Here is a 22,136-nt window from a genome sequence, read left to right as displayed (position 1 = left end):
TGGCTCAGTCGGTTGAGCGTCCGACTTCGCTCAGGTCATGATCTTGCGGTTTGAGAGTTCAAGCCCCGCATCGGGCTCTGTGCTGACAGTTCGGAGCCTGGAGCCTGCTTCGGATTCTGTGTCTCCTTCTCTCTCTGCCCCTTCCCCACTCATGCTCTGTCTCTCAAAAATGAATAAATGTTAAAAAAAATTTTTTAAATGAATGCACCATATCTACTTATTTCCTACAGTAATTCATTTATTTTTAATCTTAACTTTAGAATAGTGAATAATCTGTGAAGATTTTAGAAAATAGTGATGCCTAGATCCCACCTGCAAAGATTCTGATTTAATTAGTATGGGGTTCAGTCAAAGCAACAGGAATTTTAAAAGTTCCTCCAGTGGTTTAACGAGGTGAACCCCTCCTAGAATCAGGTGGCATTTGTAAGTGCTCCTTTGTTAGTGTTAACAAAATCATTTCGAGTTGCTGAATGAAGAGTGCAACTGACCCACTTCAGTTTGGCATACATGCAAAATTATTTTGTAACAAACAAAATTATTATAGGGCTTGGTTCATCAGAGTTTGTGCTCTAAGTTTTCTGTTAAGCCATACACAGCATACTAAATACTTAAAAATGGACTGTAGTGGCATGAAATTAGGTGAAAAGGATTTTTGAGTTAATCCATATAATAATCAAGCAATGAATGTATTCTTCAGTGAAGTTTGATTTGGTCAAATACTGTGTCCAGTGCCTGGCATATTACAGGCATTCAATTAATATTTTTTAAAGGAATTAATGCATTTAGCTGAATTTCATACAAAGTCTGGAGTCTTCATCTTTATGGCTCCATTAGATTTTTAATTTGAAATATATTCATTATTGTGCAATTCAGGAAAAAACATTTCTTTGAATAGTCTGTAGGTTGAGGAGAGTATTTGTTAACATTTGCAACATGGGATGAATTTGCAAATTTTTTCCCCCTTTTTTCCTTTGAAAAGAGGTCTGTGTCCTTGGACATAAAATGCAAATAATCCCTGTGCTGTTAATTATCGACAAGTTGTCCCATTTGCAACCTAAGGAAATAAAGTAACACATATACTGATATACTAACAGAAGATTACTAATTAACAGGCGTTGCTTGAGAAGGGTATAAAAGAATTTCAGCATGATTTTCAATACTCTCCCCCCATCATTGCCAACGAAAAAATAACTAACAACCATGAAGTGGGTCATATCAATTTTTTTAACTTTCCTACTAAATTTTTCTGAACCCCGAACAATGCACAGAAATGCATATGGAATAGGTAAGATATTTTGTTTTCTTTTTTGTCTTTTCTCTACATCAAAATTCTTACATTTGAATTTATTCATTTGTCCTGATTTATTTATACTTCCTGCTCCACACAGAAGAAAAATATTTAATGGGAAATATCTTTAAATGTATGATAAACTTGTAGCTTTACAAGAGGTTTACAAAATCATGGCAGTGCTCCAGATTATATACGAATGACTTATACATTCCATGTTGAATTAATGTTTTGTACATTATTTATATAATTGGCATACATGCTAACTTTGAAATATATTTATATTTTATCTCTATATATGAGTCTATAATCCTGGCTCCTTCACATATAAAACCCCCTCAGACTGATAAAATAAGTAACATCTTTATCTTTACTTCAGAAAAAAATGGATCATTATTTGACTAAAGAAGAAACAATGTGGCTGGGATATAAATAAGCAAGCAAACTGTGATGCAATCATGTTCAAAAGGCGGTCTGAAATGTATTTTTAATCCTTTGATTTCCAAGCCAATTAGAGCATCACAGTACAGGGGGAAACCAAACAACTGAATTTTAGTGCTAGGTCTACTATAAATTATTCTTGTTATCTTAGCTATTCCTTAGTTTCCTAGTTTTCTCAAGTACAAAGTTAAGATGTTTGGATAGATGCTCCCTAATGTCTTCTCAGATGTGCAGTTCTAAATTAAACATACACATTTACATATAAGAACGGTCACTTTCCTGGTTGCAGTTGAAAACACCATTTCTCATGGAGTTTCTTTTGCTTTCCAGCTTCCATATTGGATTCTTCCCAATGTTCTGCAGAGATGAATTTCGTTGACCTGTAAGTTTTGCTCATATAAATGCACTTCAAATATGCAAAGCAATAATCATTTTAGTTAGGTAATTAAATGAGGCCGGATAGCCCTATGGGTTTTGAAAAGTACAAAAGCTGATTGAAGAAGTTATTTATATTGGATATCAAATGGATATTGAAGAGGTTGAAATGTTGGTCCATGCCTTAGATTAAATTAACCTCTAGAGTCCTTGAAATTCCATGGGAAAAACCAAATCATATTTTAGAAACTGAAGATTAGTATCAGATCAGTGGTAACCACAATATATAAATGCAGGAGTTTTTCACATCAATACCAATAAGATGATATTACAATATTCTGTATTCTGAATACTATGTAAATCCTAGTAGCAAATAATAGGAGGTAAAATATTCTACTTTGTTATTTGTAGAGAGTATGTTTTTCTTTTGAGTTCGGTCTATTCTATGCTCCTGAAGTTTCTAATAAGGAATTTAAAATAGTGTTTTATTGCTACTGCTTGTACCCAGAACCCTATTAAGACAATTCTTTGGTCAATCCATGAATACCATCTTGGATCAGATCTTGATCAACTAAGAGTAGATACAGACAGACGTCTAATGACCAATTCTTTGCTTAAATTTGAAAGGCACTATAGAATATAGATACCCTCAGCTGTAGGTTCATTGCAGTGGATGGGTAACCACAAAAGCAGGAACCACTCTTAAGGAAAATCCACTTTGAGTTCTTTAATAGATATATGTATACTTTGGGGGTACGGGGCAAGAAGATTGATGTTTCTTGCTGGATGACTAGAATCTAATTTCACAAAATTTTTTTTAGCAAAAGTCATCCCCTAAACAAGTCACATAACAGAAAACAAAAACAAACGAAAACTACATTTGAAGAAAAGCAGCTTGACATGTCTATTCCTTAAGCATTCATATGTATTTTTGTTCCAGAGCTACCATATTTTTTGCTCAGTTTGTTCAAGAAGCCACTTACAAAGAAGTAAGCAAAATGGTGAAAGATATACTGACTGTAATTGAGAAATCCACGGGCAGTGAGCAGCCTGTAGGGTGTTTAGAAAATCAGGTGAGTGAATAATAATAATAATAATATTATCCCACTATAGTATTTGACCAAAGTTTAGCAGGCAAAAGAGCAGATACAGGGATGCCGTGAGAAATACACTTAAATATTTGAACGCTTGTTGTATGAAAGAAGAATTGGATTAATTCTGAATTGTTGAAGAAAAAGCAATGAGTACCTGTTGTAAAGAGACAATATAAACATGGTGACTAAGAGCAAAGGTTCTGAAAGTTGAATATCTGGGTGACCATGAGCATGGTACTTAACTTCTTCGAGATTTAGTTTCCTTATCTGTAAAAAAAGGAATAATAGTAGCTTTCAGTTCAGGTTTGTCATAAAGACGGATATAATAATAATGGAAGAAGTCACTTTTTATTAATCACACAATGTGACAGACATTATCCTAGGGAGTGTTACATACTCATTGATAATAAAAATATTTTATGACATGGAGCATAGCACTGATGACTCAGATGGATGTCCAAGTGAGTGAAGAAGAACCCCTCACTGGGGTTACTGGTTACTGGTAGAATATCAGCTTTGCTTACAAGCATTAGTTTATTAAATACTTACAATAATCCTAGGAGGTAAATGCTATTCTTCCAGTTGAGGAAGCTGAGGCACAGAAAAGTTGAGTACCTTTTTTTGAGGGAGTCCAGAACAAGGATTTAAACTAGGCCGTCAGGCTTTAAAATTAACACCCTTATTGGCTTCATTACACTATACTCTACACTGTAGTGAAAGTGAGGCACATACTGAGGGTTGCCAGATTTAACAAACAACAAAATATGAAACTCATTTATAATTGAGTTTCAGTTAAACAATGAATAGTTTTTTTTAAATATACCTTAATGTAGAAGATCAATAAATAATAGTTATTATTGCTTATTTTATTTCAATAGAAAAAAAACCTAGGAACTTTGAAATGATTAGAGTTACCCAATTATGGGACAAAATGCCCAGAGAATCTTCTCTCATGGTGGGATTGATGAATGGCCAAAAGTCAATGTATTTGGAATATTTTAGAGGAGATGCCCTTTTAAAGATATAAAATACTTTGCAACTCTGAAAATGATTTCATAAAACTCTCTGTTTTGCATCTCTATTTTTGGCTTGTCCTGCTAATGTAAAAATTAAGCAAAATACGTTCCATATTGCAACTTTACGTCCAGTGAGAGGTTCACGTTAATGCTACAGATTGGCGGTTTATCATTGTAAACTTAAAGGCATGATTTTTATGTGGATTGAGAATTCAAAGTCTTGTTTAAGAGCTGTAGGATTCTCTAAATATTAGCAGTTATAGAAGCTATATAAAATTTCCTGAGATGAATGAAACATGTATTTCTAAGGCATTCTTAGGACTATCGGTCTCATCATCCGATGTTGGTAAAATTAAGGCAACAAAAAAAGTGGCTTACGTATTTTTAAAAGGCTCATAGATATCATGGAGCCAAACTGTTGATAAAATAAGAGGGGAAAATGAAATATTTCAAATATTTTTTTCTGGGGGGGATAAAATATTGCATGGTGTTTTCCCTTTTAAGATAAAGTACTTTTTTAAAAATTTTTTTTAACGTTTATTAATTTTTGAGACAGAGAGAGACAGAGCATGAACAGGGGAGGGTCAGAGAGAGAGAGGGAGACACAGAATCTGAAACAGGCTCCACGCTCTGAGCTGTCAGCACAGAGCCCGATGCGGGGCTCGAACTCACGGACCGTGAGATCATGACCTGAGCCGAAGTCGGACGCTTAACCGACAGAGCCACCCAGGCGCCCCTAAGATAAAGTAATTTAATAGTCATGTGTATTTCTCAAGGTTGGACACCAAAATTCCACTTCCCAAAAGACATGAGAGAAAGCTCTCATCTGGCTGAAACTAAATAAAGTATATTGGAATTTGTATTTTTAATTTGTAGTTCTGATTTTGGGTACTAGAAAACTCATGTGTTTCACAGAATTTCAAAATACAGTTAGTTGTCTTTCTTTAAAAACAAATATTTCCTATAGCTATCTGCCTTTCTGGACGAAATTTGCCATGAGAAGGAAATTTCTGAAAAGTATGGACTCTCAGATTGTTGCAGCCAAAGTGAAGAGGAAAGACATAGCTGTTTACTGGCACACAAAAAGGCTACTCCGTCATCCATCCCACCCTTCCAAGTTCCAGAACCTGTCACCAGTTGTAAAGCATATGAAGAAAACAGGGACATGTTCCTGAACAGGTAAGGATCCAATTTAAAGGTAGATTAAAACCCCCAGAAGGAGAGTAGTACCAAACGTAATCTAGTATTTCTGCAATTTACAGAGGTACTCTAAAAGGCAGAGAAGTGGCAATAATTTTGCACCAGCTGAGGTCCTGCACTAGGAAATCAGGCGGACCATTTGAAGTGCAACTTTGTTTCCATAGCATGCTAGGTAGATGAGTACACAACACTCACCGGACCCAACAGTTGTGAGATACACCTTGTTTTGTTTTGTTTTGTTTTTCCTTCCTTCTAATCTCTCCATTTTAGTTTGCCCAGGAATATTTTAGTACCGCACAAAGTGGTTCCTTCTGGAGCCAAATACTTGGTGTTTCGTGTTCACTGAATTACCCGGAAATAAAAAAAAAAAAAATTAGAGATTCAGGAATGTTTAAGATATGTTAAACATGGCTAGCAGCTATTGAACACTGAGGATTTTGTAGGACCATGTGTGCTTGGCATGCGTGATCAGATTAGTGCTCACTACCTGCCTTTGAAGCCTGTCCTTTTTCACTTCACTCTTCTTCACATTTTGCAGACTAGGAAATTGAAGTTTAGAAAGTTGAGATAATTGGCTGAGGGCACAGTGCTAGTACATTCGGAAGCAGGGATTTGAACACAGGTTCTCTGTTAGGGGATCCTATATGTAACTCTCAATCACTTCTGCCTTGCATGCTGCTGTCTTGCATGTCTAAGCCAGAGAAATAGAGAGCCTGCCCTTAGACCATCTTTGCCATGGGGACTGTCGAGGTGGATGATTCCGGATTCCAGTTCTAATGGTTGTCCTAGTTTTATATGTTTGTAAATCTTACAGTGCCTTTTCATTTCATAGGTACATCTATGAGATAGCAAGAAGGCACCCCTTTCTGTATGCACCCACAATTCTTTCTTTGGCTACCCACTATGGCAAAATAATTCCACCTTGCTGCAAAACTGAAAATGCAGTCGAATGCTTCCAAACAAAGGTATTATATTTGTACAGATATCTGAACCAATCCTTTAATCTGGCTATGGCTCATTAAAACGAAACAAAGTTAAAAATGGAAATATGCTTTGTATGCAGACTACCATTTTCAGAATAGAGCATATGTTAGCAGTCTGATATTCTTTGGGCTAAAACAGCTGGATTTGCTGTTTTGTATTCATTCCTTTGGCCAACAAGTATTATATGACTAAGGACATGAGTCTGGGGATGGGATAAAGGAAGACAGAGGTACAGGTCATAACATAAATGAAAGAGAGAGGAATAGGAGGTGGAAGGAGGTGCGGTAGAAGGAGCAGGAGGAGAAAAGGAGGCACAGAAAGAGAGAGGAAAAAGAGAAAGAAAACTATGACAAATACTTTACGTTCATTATTTCTTTTGATGCTAAGAACAAATTTGAGGTGTAAACATCATCATCACCTAATGAAAGGAAATGTAGGTTTGGAGACGTGAGCAGTTTTTTTGGGTTTGGAGAATGAGAATAACGTCCACAATTAATTACTTGCCACAACAAAAGTCATACAACAAAAATTTCCTAAGGACTGTGATGATTCCCAGAACGTCAGTCTGTGACGCGATCTTATCATTTATTCACTTTTATGTGTGTAACAGAGCAGACATTTAAGAAATCATCAGGTTTCAATGAGTTTAAAAGTACAGTTGTGCACTCAGTATCCCAAGTATGAAAGTTATAATGTTCTTGTTTTAGAGTATTTTTAATAAATCTGTCTGGCATAGATGTATATAAACCAACCTAAAAGAAAGAATGAATGTAAAAATGTATCATGTTTGCAATTTTCGTAATATTCCTTATGGTCTCATGCTTTCCTTGAAGCTGTTGGTTTTCTAATTATTAGCACCTGCAAAGAAAAATACATCCTTTCTTGACAACTTGTTTCTTGTATATCTAGACAGCCCTGATTACAAAAGAATTAAGAGAAAGCAGTTTGTTAAATCAACATATATGTGCAGTGATGAGAAATTTTGGACCCCGAACCTTCCGAGCCATGTAAGTTTACGCCCTATTAGTAGGGAAGAGGGTGATATGTGCAAAACCACTATTTTTCAGTTTGAGCTCATTTTTCTCATTGTTTCTGTCGTTGAGAATGAAGTTTCCTTTGATGAGAGCTGATGCGATTAGAATCCTGAAATCCCAGGAGTGGAAGGAAGCTAACCCATAGTCTGCTGCTTAACTCTTTGTAAAGCAAACTTAATTTACCTGTCTCATATTCTGTCTTTGCTGTAAGGATACTGAGGAAGACAGTCCAACCTCTTCATTTGTACATGGGAATAAACTGAGACCCAGAGAGATTAAAGCAATTTACTCAGGACCCCACTGCGAGTCTTCAGAGCCCAGTGTTTCTACGTCCTGATCGTGATTTATTTTCCTGATTCTTATTCGTCTACTAGGCCAGTGATCTTGAATTGTCTGTATCCTGACAGTTGAGACTTTGGCATCAGATGTAAGAATCAGAGTTACCAAGGGGTTAAGGCTGTGCTACAGGGCAAGGCTGCCACTGGCCTCATGTAGCTCCTGACCGTTTCCAAATTTGGCTGATGTGAATGAGGAACTGTGCTCCCAGTGTAAACTACACACCAGAGTTTACAGACTGAGTATGAAAAAGAGAATGTATAATATCTTCTTATTTGGTTTTTATGTTAACTGCATATTAAAATATTTTTTTAAATTTTTTTAACATTTATTTATTTTTGAGACAGAGAGAGAGCATGAGCAGGGGAGGGTCAGAGGGAGAGGGAGACACAGAATCTGAAACAGGCTCCAGGCTCTGAGCTGTCAGCACAGAGACCGATGCGGGGCTCAAACTCACAGACCACGAGGTCAGAACCTGGGCCGAAGTCGGATGCCTAACTGACTGAGCTACCCAGGAGCCCCTAAAATATTTTTTTTTATTTGCATGTAGTTGACACACAATGTTGCACCAGGTTCAGGTGCCCGACATAGTGATTCAACTTCACTATACATTTTGCTGCGCTCACCTATAGAGATGTAGTTACCACCTGTCACCACACAACGCTATTATAATATCATTGAATATACTCCCTATGCTGTGCCTTTTATTCCCTGTGACTTATTCATTCCATAACTGGAAGCCTGTATTTCCCTCTGCCTTCCCCCATTTTGCCCATCCTCCAATCCTCCTTTCCTCTGGCAGCCACCAGTTTGTTCCTCGTTTTTATAGGTCTGAATCTGCTTTTCTGTTTGTTGATTCATTTGTTTCCTTTTTTAGATTCCGCATATGAATGAAATCCTATGTTGAAATGGTATCATTTTTGATATATTGGGTTAAAAACACGTTATTAAAGTGAATTTAACTTTTTCCTCTTTACCTTTTAATGTGGCTACTAGAAAATTTTAAACTACATAACTGGTTTAAAGTGCTCTTCAACCTTTACAATGAAGCATTTCTAGTGTAGGAAAATGTTTGAGATGCTAACTGACGAGTATTAAATACATGCATTCAAAGTTCATTTGTTTGTGTGCTTGTTAAATGACACATTTAAAAATTACTATACATAGTGGAGACCTAGGTTAAAGTTAGTCATGGAGTTAGTTCTAAAATGTTTTCTTAGAATAGGTCAGATTTTGCTTTAACTACCTTCCAACTCTAGTTATTAGAAGCTTAGACTGATTCGTGAATTGCTTCAATTTTTTCTTATTAATAAAATATAAATTAAGTTATTATTATAATGGTTGTATTTATTATTTGCTCTCCGTAAGTGATTAAGCTTAAATGTTATAAATTTATAAAGAAAATCTATCCTTATCAGAAGCAGCAACACCAGTGCTCTAGGGGGTAGTGGTTTCATCTAGACATCTCTTTTTTTTTTTTTCCAACGTTTTTTATTTATTTTTGGGACAGAGAGAGACAGACAGAGCATGAACAGGGGAGGGGCAGAGAGAGGGAGACACAGAATCGGAAACAGGCTCCAGGCTCCGAGCCATCAGCCCAGAGCCCGACGCGGGGCTCGAACTCACGGACCGCGAGATCGTGACCTGGCTGAAGTCGGACGCTTAACCGACTGCGCCACCCAGGCGCCCCACATCTAGACATCTCTTAACACTTAAGGAAATATCTAGAAGGAACAAGCTTTTTTACTTCTTATTTCCCTTCTGGCCACACTCCATTCTTGGTATGCTGACATGTCTGAATGTTCGGTGGGCTCTACTTTCTTGTCTTGTTTCATGTATTTGCACATATACGCCCCTTCTGTGTTCTCAGAGTATTTTTTTTTTCTGCCAAGTAAAAAAAAAATGATTATTATTTTCATGGAATTTTCCATTTCTTAATTGTTTGTCTTTTTAATTTTTTCCCACCCACTCACTATGATGATTATAAGCACTCAGCATCACGGATGAGCAGCAAAAAGATAGATTTCATCCCAGTTCACAGGAAAGGTTTTAAAGACAAATAAATCATGTCCAAAGTATTTGTGGGGATGGGTCACTTTATAGAACCATTGCCTTCAAAGATTGGTTGGAATTGACAAGACTTATAATGCTTTCCCTTTTCTTTTTCTTTTATTTTTTTATGTTTGTTTATTTATTTTGAGATAGACAGAGTGCAATCAGGGGAGGGGCAGAGAGAGAGAGAGAGAGAGCGACATGGAACCCCAACTAGGCTCTGGGCTTGATCTCATGAACTGTGAGATCATGACCTGAGCCTAAAGCAACCACACAGGCGCCCCTCCCTTTTCTTTTCAAACAGCGAAAGCATTTCAATTCTTTCTTTTTGGAACTGCAACTATATTAATATTCTCTCTGTATTATTTAATTTTGGTAGATAATCAGGATTGATTTCCAATTCCTTTCCTTCCCCTTTAGAACTGTTACTAAATTGAGTCAAAAGTTTTCCAAAGCGAATTTTACCGAAATTCAGAAACTGGTCCTGGATGTGGCCCACATACATGAGGAATGTTGCAGAGGAAACGTGCTGGAGTGTCTGCAGGATGGGGTAAAGAGTCTTGCTTCCCAAAACAGAGATAATTCCACTTCCTTTTCTTTCTTTGGCTCTCCTTCTACATGGGAGAAGGCTGTTGGAGTTGGTCACAGGGTAAGGTAGCTAGCTGGCTGAGTCAAGTCACAGACTTCTTGACAGTAAAACTGAAACCGTGTTTTGTTAACCCTGCCTTTCACTTAAGAGATACTCTCCTCTCGTGACACCAGGGCCCATTCTTTCTTCTGAAAATGATCATAAACTCCACATAGAATCTTGGGGGAGAGACTCTTTACTTTTAACCAATTGGTTTTTCTAGCCATTTATCATTTCATTTGGCAAATATATACGGAATACTTTCTGTGTGCTAGACACTATGAAGGACACTAAGGCAGAAGCTTCGCTCGGGGAATTTACAGTCTGATGGGAGAGATGAGGCATGTAGGGCCTGTCTTCTGTTTGCTCTTATCTCCACAGGCCGGCTGCACGATGCCTCGGCCACAGAAGGGGCTCTATAATATTTATTATATGAATACAACAAAATGACACAACAAACAACAAAAACAACACCAGAAACTGTTCCACAAGATACAAAGCCACAGAGAGAGGTGTGGATAAAGGGCTCTAGGAGAATTAAAAACCAAAAGAAAATCCCCCAAACAGAATCCTCAAACGTGCCATAGTTAGTCGCCATTTTAGCAGCATGGCATTCATCTATTCTGGGCCAACTTTAGGCTTCCTGGATACTGTACAAGAGGACTGTCTATCCCCAAATTCCTTCCTCTTTGGTCCCTGGTGATACACCGTCTTCTCCAAGAAGGCTTCAAACCATTGCTCTTAGATATTCAAGAGGCTTAGAAACCCACGCTTGAACCTGGTTTCCAAAGGGTTGGATGTGGAGATAAAATGCTCATTTGAGCCAGTCCCATGGCAGTTTGGCTGAAAGAGGCAATCTCTGAGCAAAGGCAGAGATCCTGGTGTGAAGAGCTGGGGAAGATTCCCAAAGACAGATTTCCTATTTCATTTATTTTTCCTTTTACAAATTTTTTACTTGCATATTAGAAAAATTACTTTGTTTTTCTTTGAAGTTAGTTGTCTTGGTTTTAATAGACGATTTTACTGATTTCTATAGGCACTTAAATTATTTTTCCATTTTTGGAGCTCATTACCACCCTTTTCCTTTAAAGTGGAAAAATTAATTTCAACATGGTATGTCAATTGGTTTTAATGGCTGAATGATGGGTTCCAATTGTTCTTACTGAGAAGGCTTGGATTTTTAGTCCCGTGACAAGGATATGGAAGTTCTGTTCCATTCTTAGATGTGCTGAAATTTCATCATCTATAGCCTGCCCTCTGGAGGTTATAGTGGGTCACTGCAGATTGATCTGTTAACATGGAGCAGAAAGTTTGCTCTCCATGATTAGGACATCAACAGCAAACGTTGTCCAGTAGCCCATTTTAATAGGAATAGAAAGATATATACCTATGTGCATGTCATTTGGTTTGAAGAGTATATTTCTATCTTGTTTTCAAAATCTTTCTAATACAACAAAATAGATTTTAGCTGATAACTATGAAAAGAAGAATTGAACAAACGGGTAGGTAGAAAGGAGTAAGGAAAAGCAAAGTAGGGAGAAAGCACTAACATTAGAGACAAGGTAAAATGTCTTCTATTTCTTTTTTTTCTCTCCTTCTCTCCCTCCCTTCCTCCCTCATCTTCCTATTACAGGAAAAAGTTATGTCCTACCTATGTTCTCGGCAAGATATTCTGTCAAGCAAAATAGCAGAATGCTGCAAATTGCCCATACTTGAACTTGGTCAATGCATAATTCATGCAGAAAATGATGATACACCTGAAGGATTATCTCCGAATCTAAATAGATTTTTAGGAGAGAGAGATTTCAACCAATTTTCTTCAAGGGAAAAAGATCTTTTCATGGCAAGGTAACACACTCTGTAAATGTATGTTCACATGAGTAAAGATTAGTATGTAGCTGACAGTTTTGTGTTGCTGAAATGGGGAGTGATGGTTACAGGTTTTGAACTCAGTATGTTTGGGTGATGCTAGAATGTTCGGAACCAAAATCTATTTAAGCAGATAAGTAGGGAATAAGGAAATGAGATCTATCTTATACTGATGAGACTTTCACTATTGCTGCTACTAACTGAAGCTATATTTTATTTTGTATCAATTTCTCTGGGATCAGAAGCACTGTCATCTTTGTATGGATTACTCGTATGAAGACTACTACTGAGCTTCCAAATAAGATATGGATATTTTGTGATAATAAGGGCTAATGGTTATGAATGTGCTTTTTCACTGTGCATGTTTTCAAAACTTTCCGAAGTATAACTCAATAGATAATGGTAGATAGAAGGGCTTTTATTAGAACAGTTTATTTGCTATTTATTTAATATGTGTTTTATTTTTGTAAGAAAATAAAAATGTGTAGAGATACTTGCAGTATAGTACTTTATTGTAATATAACCGATAGGAAGCAAGCAGTCAAGTTCATACATTTTCCTTTATTGTACAGTGTATATCTATGGACACTATTTGAGGAGGGATTTGTGTAGCTCTTAGGATTTCAGGCTTAATGATCTCTAAGAGTCTTTATAAATTTATTTCAACGTTTTTTTTTTTGTTTTTTTTTTTTGGGACAGAGAGAGACAGAGCATGAACGGGGGAGGGGCAGAGAGAGAGGGAGACACAGAATCGGAAACAGGCTCCAGGCTCCGAGCCATCAGCCCAGAGCCTGACGCGGGGCTCGAACTCACGGACCGCGAGATCGTGACCTGGCTGAAGTCGGACGCTTAACCGACTGCGCCACCCAGGCGCCCCGAGTCTTTATAAATTTAAAAGCCTGCTTCTAATGTAATAATGAAAATAATGGCCCAGTTGTCTCTTTAATATTCCCTAAGGATATCCTTCTATACGTGCATTCAGATTGGACATTCACACATCATTTGCACTGCTAAATAAAATTACACACACAAGAACAAAGTCCAAATTGAAGAAACCCACACTGACAATTTATTGGTGGCAGAACGAAATATTACTTATATCTATGACTTGGAAATACAATTAGTAAATTCAAGAATTATCTTTAAACTTACCCACCCACACATCCAACAAGAATTGTTTATCTAATAGAAGCACTTCTTCAATTAGAAAGGTTCTTTGCAGTAGAAATTTTCTCAGCTGAAAATGATCTTCCTCCAGGTACTTGTGTAGCTTCCTTCACCCAGGGTTCTGTTCCAAAAGAGCCACCCAAAGAGACATTTCTTGACCAATGCTCTAAATTAAGACTCACTCCCCCCACATTCTGTCTTCCTTTATTTCTCTTCACTCATTTATCACCACCTGAATTCGATGATCTAGTTTTGTTTATTCATTTCTGTCTCCCTGTAATGTATGCTTTTGAGAGGTCAGGCATTTTATCTTATACCTTACTGAATCTTTACTGCTGAAAGAAATGCTTGCATAGAGTAGGCACTGGAAAAATATTTGTTGAATAAATGACTGTAAAGCTCATAATTGAAAAACCCAAGTGAAGAGTGCAAAAGAAAACAAAATAGCATTTTAGAACAATTGGATGGATTATAATTTGTATTAATAGTTTTACTGTGCATATAGTTCAAGTCATAGTTGATTTCCAGGCTTATGCATTTGAATTTTAACGTTTGCATGCCATATAACACAGGAATAAATTGTCTCTTAATTCCAACAACATGACATTTTCTCACACTCATTTCAGATTTACCTATGAATATTCCAGAAGACATACTAAACTTGCTGTCCCAGTAATTCTAAGAGTGGCTAAAGGATACCAGGAGTTATTGGAGAAGTGTTCCCAGTCTGAAAACCCTCTTGAATGCCAGGATAAAGGGGTAAATTGCTCTTACCTTTTAGGGAGAGTCTGAAAAACTGCATAGAAATTATCCATTAAAAATGCTGTTTCTATGAAAGCATCTAGTTATTAACTAATAGTTAGCTAGTTATATCTACTAAGTAGTCTAGATATTAAGTAGTTATTAACTAGTAGTCAACAACCAGTGGCCTAATGTAGGAAGAAAAATGGCAACCAAAAGTTCTTTGACACACAGAATAACAATAATACTCATTTTTGAACAGCTCCAGAAAAGCAAGAATTTGTACAGAAAGAACTGTAATCCTTCACCCAAACATTGAATTCTGTCATCACATAACTTGGTGATTCACAAAGTTTTAAGTTTAATCTCCCCAAAGTCCATTTGTTCTTATTTTTATTTTTTTAATGTTTATTTATTTTTGAGAGAGAGAGAGTGCGAGCAGGGGAGGGGCAGAAAGAAAAGGAGACACAGAATCTGAAGCTGTGGTTCTAGGCTCTGAGCTGTCAGCACAGAATCGGATGTGGGGCTTGGACTTGTGAACCATGACATCATGACCTGGGCCAAAGTCAGACACCTAACTGACTGAGCCACCCAGGCGCCCCGGTCCATTTGTTTTAATTGTCACAAGTCACACTCTCATTATCTTTAGTATTACAAAAAAACCCTCTAAAATTGGTTTTTCTAAGATTGGTGTCAGAATAATATATTATTGGTCAATTTTTACATACAAAGTCATGTGTCCCGGAAGAGAAGAAAATGTACATGATAATGCTTGTATTTTCAGGAAGAAGAATTGGAGAAATATATCCAGGAAAGTCAAGCGTTGGCAAAGCGAAGCTGTGGCCTCTTCCAGAAACTAGGAGAATATTACTTACAAAATGCGTACGTTTTAAAAAATTTTTTCTAATGTTTACTTATTTTTGAGAGAAAGACAGAGTTTGAGTGGGGGTGGGGCAGAGAGAGAAGGAGACACAGGATGTGAAGCAGGTTCCAGCCTCTGAGCTGTCCGCACAGAGCCCAACTTGGGGCTGGAACTCACGAACCTCGATATCATGACCTGAGCCGAATTCAGACACTTAACCGACTGAGCCACCCAGGTGCCCCAACGCGTATGTTTTTTTAAACAGCACTTTCAGTGATTTCAAATTTTGTAGTGCGAGGAAAATATAAACCTAAATTAGTCACCCAGGGCTACTCTAATTTCAGCCCCTATTTCATATTGGAAATCAGTGGAATCTGATCACCCAATTTCCCTTGGGAGAAGGTAGTCATCCCCATTCCCCTCTTCTAGAGAGCAAGAAGAATGGCTTATAAAAGTCTGATATTGGTACTTCTCTGGGTTCCCCAAATCATGCAGATTTTTGCAGAAAAGATATTTATTCTGTTGCAGTCTGTCAGAGTGGAATCACTGAATAGATCAAAGCTAGTATCAGTGAAACTTCGGAGGTTGGAATAGGTGTCAGGCTACTCTCCAGAGTTTGTTTCCCCATTGTGATATGTCGCTATAATAGAAGTATAGGGAGTGGTGGTTAGAGCAAATGCATCTTGAAAGGTGGTCCAAATACCTTGTTGGTAATACAAATGAGCTGACATCATGGCTTCTGATACCAAGAGAGGATCTTTGAGAATGAGTGAGGAGTCAAAAACTCATGAATGGCTCAGCAGGATTTGGTGAAAAAAAAAAAAATGCTTCTTTCAGGTTTCTTGTTGCTTACACAAAGAAAGCCCCTCAGCTGACCCCACCTGAGCTGATGGCCTTCACTAGGAAAATGGCAACCGCAGCAGCCACTTGTTGCCAACTCAGTGAGGACAAGCAATTGGCCTGTGGTGAGGGAGCGGTGAGTGTTTTGTTTAGTCCCATTGTGTTTCTGCCCCGTTTGACTTGAAATGGTCTCATAATTCCCATTTAGGGGAAATGGTAAAAACCACTGTGGAGATAGTTTTACTACACTTGTTTGATTAGTTACAGTTGGAGAGGGCATGAACTCAGCTCTGAACAGTTGGGCATGTGGCCAGGCTTCTGGTCCTTCTAGAAAGGCTGGGGGAGTGCAACCAGTTTATCCAAAGATGTCTAAGCAAGCTTTATGTACCGGAAAGAGAATAACCAACACATCATTCAATTCAATGATTTCCTCTTTTTGTTCACAAAATACTTTAATGTTAAAAAAAGAAGACAAAGAAAATCAATTTTGAAATGCCCCGTTACCGTCTCCATTTTATAGCAAAATGAGGCTCAAAGAAATTACATTAGGACCAACATGTCCCAGGTAGTAAATGGTGGGGCTGATATTTGAATGCATATGCAGCTCTTCCCAGAGCCCAGGCTCCAACACCCAATGCCATACCTTCTTCACAATTTCCTTTCTGGTTGTACATGCCTCTACTGCTGCTATGCTATTATCCCACTGCATCTAGTTCACACATAGATCTTAGTTACTCCACTGTGCATCCATAAGCATTGAGTTTGGTCTAATGGACACAAGGAAAAAAATGTGAATTGAGTTAAAAAAAAAAAAGCTTCACTTTTGATAGATGAAAGTAAGTCATTTTATTTATTAAAAATTTTCTTTTTCAACGTTTGTTTATTTTTGAGAGAGAGAGACAGAGCATGAGCAGGGAAAGGGCAGAGAGAGAGAGAGAGAGAGGGAGACACAGAATCCGAAGCAGGCTCTGTGCTCTGAGCTGTCAACACAGAACCTGACTGGGTGCTCAAACACACGAACTGTGAGATCATGACCTAAGCCGAAGTTGGGCACTCAACTGACAGAGTCACCCAGGTGCCCCTATAAGTCATTTTATTTTTAGTATACTTATATTTTTGCCTTTTGTAGCATAATCATCTTATCATATTAGGGACATTCCCCCCTCACCCCTTTAACAGGGTAAAGAGTTTAGAACAGGGTAAGCTGAATAAGAAAATGACTTTCTCGTTAGTAATGCCAATCATCTTTACTTTCTAATGTCACTAGTGTCATAAAATGACAGGCTGATTTTTTTCATTATTTTTTCCCTTAAAATCATAATTGTGAACCAAATTGTACATTTATCGTTTCCCCTTTCCTCTTTCGGATGCCAAGGACTTATTTGCTAGCTAGTCTTCATGTCTTGGAATTTTCCACAAAAGGTAAGAGTGGAAGGAGAATTCCTGTGATTAAGCATCACCTTTATCATTGATTGAATCCCACGTGCTGAGAGACTGCAGGGACATGGGCTGTTGTAGCAGATTGGGAGTGTAGGTTCTGGAGGCCTCCTGCCTGCATCCCCGTCCACTCTCACCACTGAAAAGCTAGTTATAGCATTTGGCTTGAGCTTTCTCATCTGACATTTGGGAATAAGAATTGTACCACCCACATAGGATGACTGTCTTAAATGAGGTAATCCCTGTAACTCGTTCAGAACTGGTTGGATACATAGTATGCACACAAAACATATTGGCCATTATTACAAGTTATTGCGAGGTATTTAAGAAATATCTTTGAAGTGTGGAAGGTAGGAGGACTCTACAAGAGGAAAGCCTTAAAAGACACACACACGTGCACACATACACACGCTGGCCTTGTTTCTTTTCAATTAGGATTATACACACACACAAACACACACACATATACATATGTGTACCTGTATGCATGTATGATGTGTGCAAGTATGTATGTATATGAAAGGATGAGGCTTGTGAAATTGTACCTTCAGAAAGCGATTCTCTGGGTCCCGAAAGGAAAATGGAAAGTTCCACTAGATAGATATACATGAAAAATTTAAACCATGTATTTAAGCCATCAGGGCAGATAATTTTTTGCCTTTGGAAGTATGTATGGAACTGGAAGCGTATTTCAAATAACTGAAGGGACTATCTTTGACATTACCTATGAAATATTTGCCACTAAATGTGAAGTTTATCCCCAACAATGAGTGAAAAAAGAATCCACAATGTGGCAACATATGATCCCAGGGAGCAGATTTTTTTGGTAATACTGATTATAAATTACTGCCTTAAAAACTGCAAGAATTTTCTGGAAGCCTGAGTCAATATAGCGGCTCATACTGAATCTCCTTGCTTTCTTCTTTCCTGTTGTCCTAACCAGGCTGATCTTATTATTGGACAATTATGCATCAGGCATGAAGAGACTCCTGTAAACCCCGGTGTTGGCCTGTGCTGCACTTCTTCGTATGCCAACAGGAGGCCGTGTTTCAGCAGCTTAGTGGTGGATGAAACATATGTCCCTTTGCCATTCTCTGCTGACAGATTCATCTTCCATAAGGATCTGTGCCGAGCTCAGGGTGTAGCACTGCAAACAATGAAGCAGCAGTAAGAAATGGTTCTTTGCTAACAGGGAGAAGACCAACAACACCAAATAGGAGTTGAGATTTCTACCTTACATACCCAACAATCTTGGGTTTATTAGGAGAATGTTATTGCCCCAAAACACTTACAGTGGCTTTTAAAATAGTTTTGTCTCAGTGCCTTCACAGCCTCATGGGAGCATAGGCCTGGAAAAATTCACTAGGGCGGACAAGTTTTTGTTTGTAAAAACAGTATCCTCTGTAACTACTGTTGTGATACATGTTGGGACTGAGAAAAATGGCAGTCTACTTTGGGGAATTAGGATATGTCCTTGCAGTAAGTTTGGGTACCTCCATTCCAAAACACTGGGAAAGCACTATTGAAACTTTTTTTCGCACTGTTTACTTCTTGAAGAGAGTAACCATGAAGTATGGGTGTTATGAGATGGAATGCACATTCCAATTCATTGTGGGAGGCATTCTGTAACGGTGTGTTAACACACGCTAGTGGAACTTATGTTCTCCAAATTCCCATGCATTTTAGTACTCACTTGCTTTGTTTTAATATTTGTTTTTTTGAGAGAAAGAGAGAGAGAGAGAGAGAGAGCAGGGGAGGGGCAGAGAGAGAGAGGGAGAGAGAATCCTCACAGCACACAGCCTGACGCAGGGCTCGATCTCACCAACGAACCATGAGATCATGACCTGAGCCAGAATGAAGAATGGGTTGCTTAATCGACCGAGCCACCCAGGTGCTCCTACTCGCTTGCTTTGTAAATTGTCTTCCTTCATTTTGGGAAACCTTTCCTTCCCTTTTTTGCTGTCACAATCTGTGTCATGCTTCAAAGTACAGTAAGAATGCTGCCTCCTTTGGCAAGTCTTCCCTAGTCTCCAGTCAACATTGGTTCCAACATGAAAGTGCTGCTAAATGAGTAGTGCAGGTGATTGGTGGGACCAATGCTCAGGTATGGGTGTGGTAATTATGAATGGCAGGAGCTTGGAACTCTGGGTCTTTGAGTATTGATAGGATATAAGTTAGACTGGAGAACTGGAAGGATATTCCAGGCAAGTAAGAAAAAGACTGTATCTTACTACATATCAGTATGGTGGCACTATAAAATCATGTTTCATCAATCATCTGCACAAATCCAGACTAGTGGGATATCTACCCATTTCTAGCCTCAGTATTTCTGACGAAGGTGTTAGACAGAGTGCATGTTGTAAATCTGGTGATGGGTTGATGGAGTGAGGGTTTAGGGGGAGGGTTGCTAGGACTCTCAAGACTCTGCTAGGAAGTCTTTAGAAAAATACCTTTGCATAACAGATCTCTCTTTTATTTTGTTTAAATTATAGATTTCTCATTAACCTTGTGAAGCAAAAGCCTCAAATAACAGAAGAACAACTTGAGGCTGTCATTGCAGATTTCTCTGGTCTACTGGAAAAGTGCTGCCAAGGCCAAGAGCAGGAAGCCTGCTTTGCAGAAGAGGTATGTGAAGCTCATTTTCACACTCAAAATACTTGGGATGGAGTTTTCTGTAATGAATAACAGAAAGAATATTCCACTCATCTAAAACTTTAAAATAATGCCACAGAGATTTAAATGTATTTGGAAATAGGTTGAAGGAATTTATGACATTTAAGAAATCAGTTTTCTCACTAGTATTAGAATGAAGCATAATTTTAGAATATGTTAAGAAAATTATTAAATTCAACTTATTTCCTGATAGAGGGAACTATAAACTGAATATATAATTAATTGATGATAATTTAGATAGTTTCTGGCCTAGAACTGATCGCTTCAGCTAAATGGAGTAAAAGGACTTAATAGCAAGTTAATTGTGCAAACAAGATATTGGGGGACTATTTCTTTTTTTTTTTAATATATGAAATTTATTGTCAAATTGGTTTCCATACGACACCCAGTGCTCATCCCAAAAGGTGCCCTCCTCAACACCCGTCACCCACCCTCCCTCCCTCCCACCCGCCATCAACCCTCATTGGGGGAATATTTCTAAAAAATATTTTTGAACTCATTTAGGATCATGCCTTTGTATATCAACAGACTAGTAATCAGGAATTATCTTAAACTTATTATTTAATAATTTTAAATGGATTTGTAATTGCCTACATTTTATAAGCCTTTAGTTTAGGTCACCAAATATATTTGAATATAGCATCATTACAATTTTGAAAGATATTTTATAATTCAGCCTTTTTGCCAGGTGTACACTTATCAATATGTGCCTGTGCTTTTAGTAGAGAGGGTGGAACACAGATAACCAAATCAGATAAAACAAAACTGATAAAATAGTTTTGATGTAAACCTTTTCTGATGAACATGATACAAAACGATAAATGTCGCTTGATATGGGAAGACATTTCATTTAGATGTAGAGAACATTAACACGTAGCAGCTATACTTTCTCTGCAAACCTTCCAATTTCTATGACTGGTTTGTGGAGGAAGGTGAGGGGTGTGGTGGGGCTTGGTAACAATTTGGAGATTGGTGTAGGAGAACAAGCTATGTCTACTATTGGTACAAGTGGAGTTTTGTGTTCTCTGGCTTCCATGGTCCCAGCTTGCTAGCATCAGAGGTGTACTTGAAATTTGAAAACAAGTAAGCGTGCAAGTCAATCTTGGCTCAGGTTATGATCTCACGGTTCATGAGTTTGAGCCCCATGTGAGTTCACCCCTAGATGGTGGAGAGTTAATGGTAAAAATGGCAGAGCCATCCATCTCTTCATCTGATGATTCTTATTTGCTTTTAATTTTCAGGGTCCAAAACTGATTTCAAAAACCCGTGCTGCCTTGGGAGTTTAAATTACTGCAGGTAACAGAAAATTCGGACAAGGATAAATCTAATGGGCATTCTCCCAAAATATTGACCCATAGCAAAATACATCCTGAGACCTACCATTAAAATGCTTTTTTAAAAAATAAATGCAATTTAATACAGAGTTTATTTTAGAAATGCTGGAACAAAATTGTGTCCGCAATGTTGAATCAGTGACTCAACAAACTCAAAATTCTCTTAGGTTTTTTCTAAGGTTTCAGAGAATGCCATCAGAAGATCTTCCCATCTATTTAGTACTTCCCCGATGCAAAATAATAGAACCAGTTACCTGCTGCACCATTCACTTAATTAGTACTTAACATATTTTTGTTTGTATTACAGGGGGAAGAAGAAGACAAAATAAGTCTTCATGGTTTGGTGTGCATCTTTTCCTTTAATTCTAACTGAGATAGTGCTTTTTGTGAATTAATGAAATAACGACTTTATTATGAGATTTCTCTGTCATATAAATAAAGTATCTCCAAATGTTTCCTTTTTCCTAGCCTGCTTATTTATGAAAGTTTATAAATGATTTTAAAAAACAATTATGTATACCACTGTCTGAAGCAGATTCTGATAAAAAAGCAGTGAGTCTTGGTTGTTGTAGGAGATTAAAACAACTCAAGGATGGATTTACAACACTGAAGGCTATGGGTTGCCTGGGTGGCTCAGTCAGTTAAGCATCCGACTCCTGATCTTGGCTCAGGTCATGATCTCATGGGTTTGTGGGTTTGTGCTCTAGGTTGTTAGCACTCCCCATCCTCCCTCTCTCTCTGCCCCCACTCCCTCCCTCCCTCCCT

The 22,136-nt window shown here is 37.8% G+C and overlaps 1 protein-coding gene across 1 annotated transcript; it reads left to right on the top strand.

The window, feature by feature from the left end:
- Positions 1–1,153: 1,153 nt before the first annotated feature.
- Positions 1,154–21,826, top strand: AFP (alpha fetoprotein). Its single transcript, XM_058722303.1, has 15 exons — positions 1,154–1,285; positions 2,060–2,111; positions 3,045–3,177; positions 5,182–5,393; positions 6,247–6,379; positions 7,308–7,405; positions 10,241–10,370; positions 12,082–12,296; positions 14,111–14,243; positions 15,010–15,107; positions 15,925–16,063; positions 18,308–18,531; positions 19,857–19,989; positions 21,279–21,333; positions 21,679–21,826. The coding sequence occupies exons 1-14, from the start codon at positions 1,201–1,203 to the stop codon at positions 21,321–21,323; spliced, it is 1,830 nt and encodes a 609-aa protein (XP_058578286.1). The 5' UTR covers positions 1,154–1,200; the 3' UTR covers positions 21,324–21,333; positions 21,679–21,826.
- The last annotated feature ends 310 nt before the right edge of the window (positions 21,827–22,136 follow it).

This window comes from Neofelis nebulosa, chromosome 3 (assembly GCF_028018385.1).
Source record: "Neofelis nebulosa isolate mNeoNeb1 chromosome 3, mNeoNeb1.pri, whole genome shotgun sequence".
Taxonomy (NCBI): Eukaryota; Metazoa; Chordata; class Mammalia; order Carnivora; family Felidae; genus Neofelis; species Neofelis nebulosa.
The sequence above is the reverse complement of the archived record's forward strand: the minus strand, read 5'-3'. Positions and strand labels throughout refer to the sequence as shown.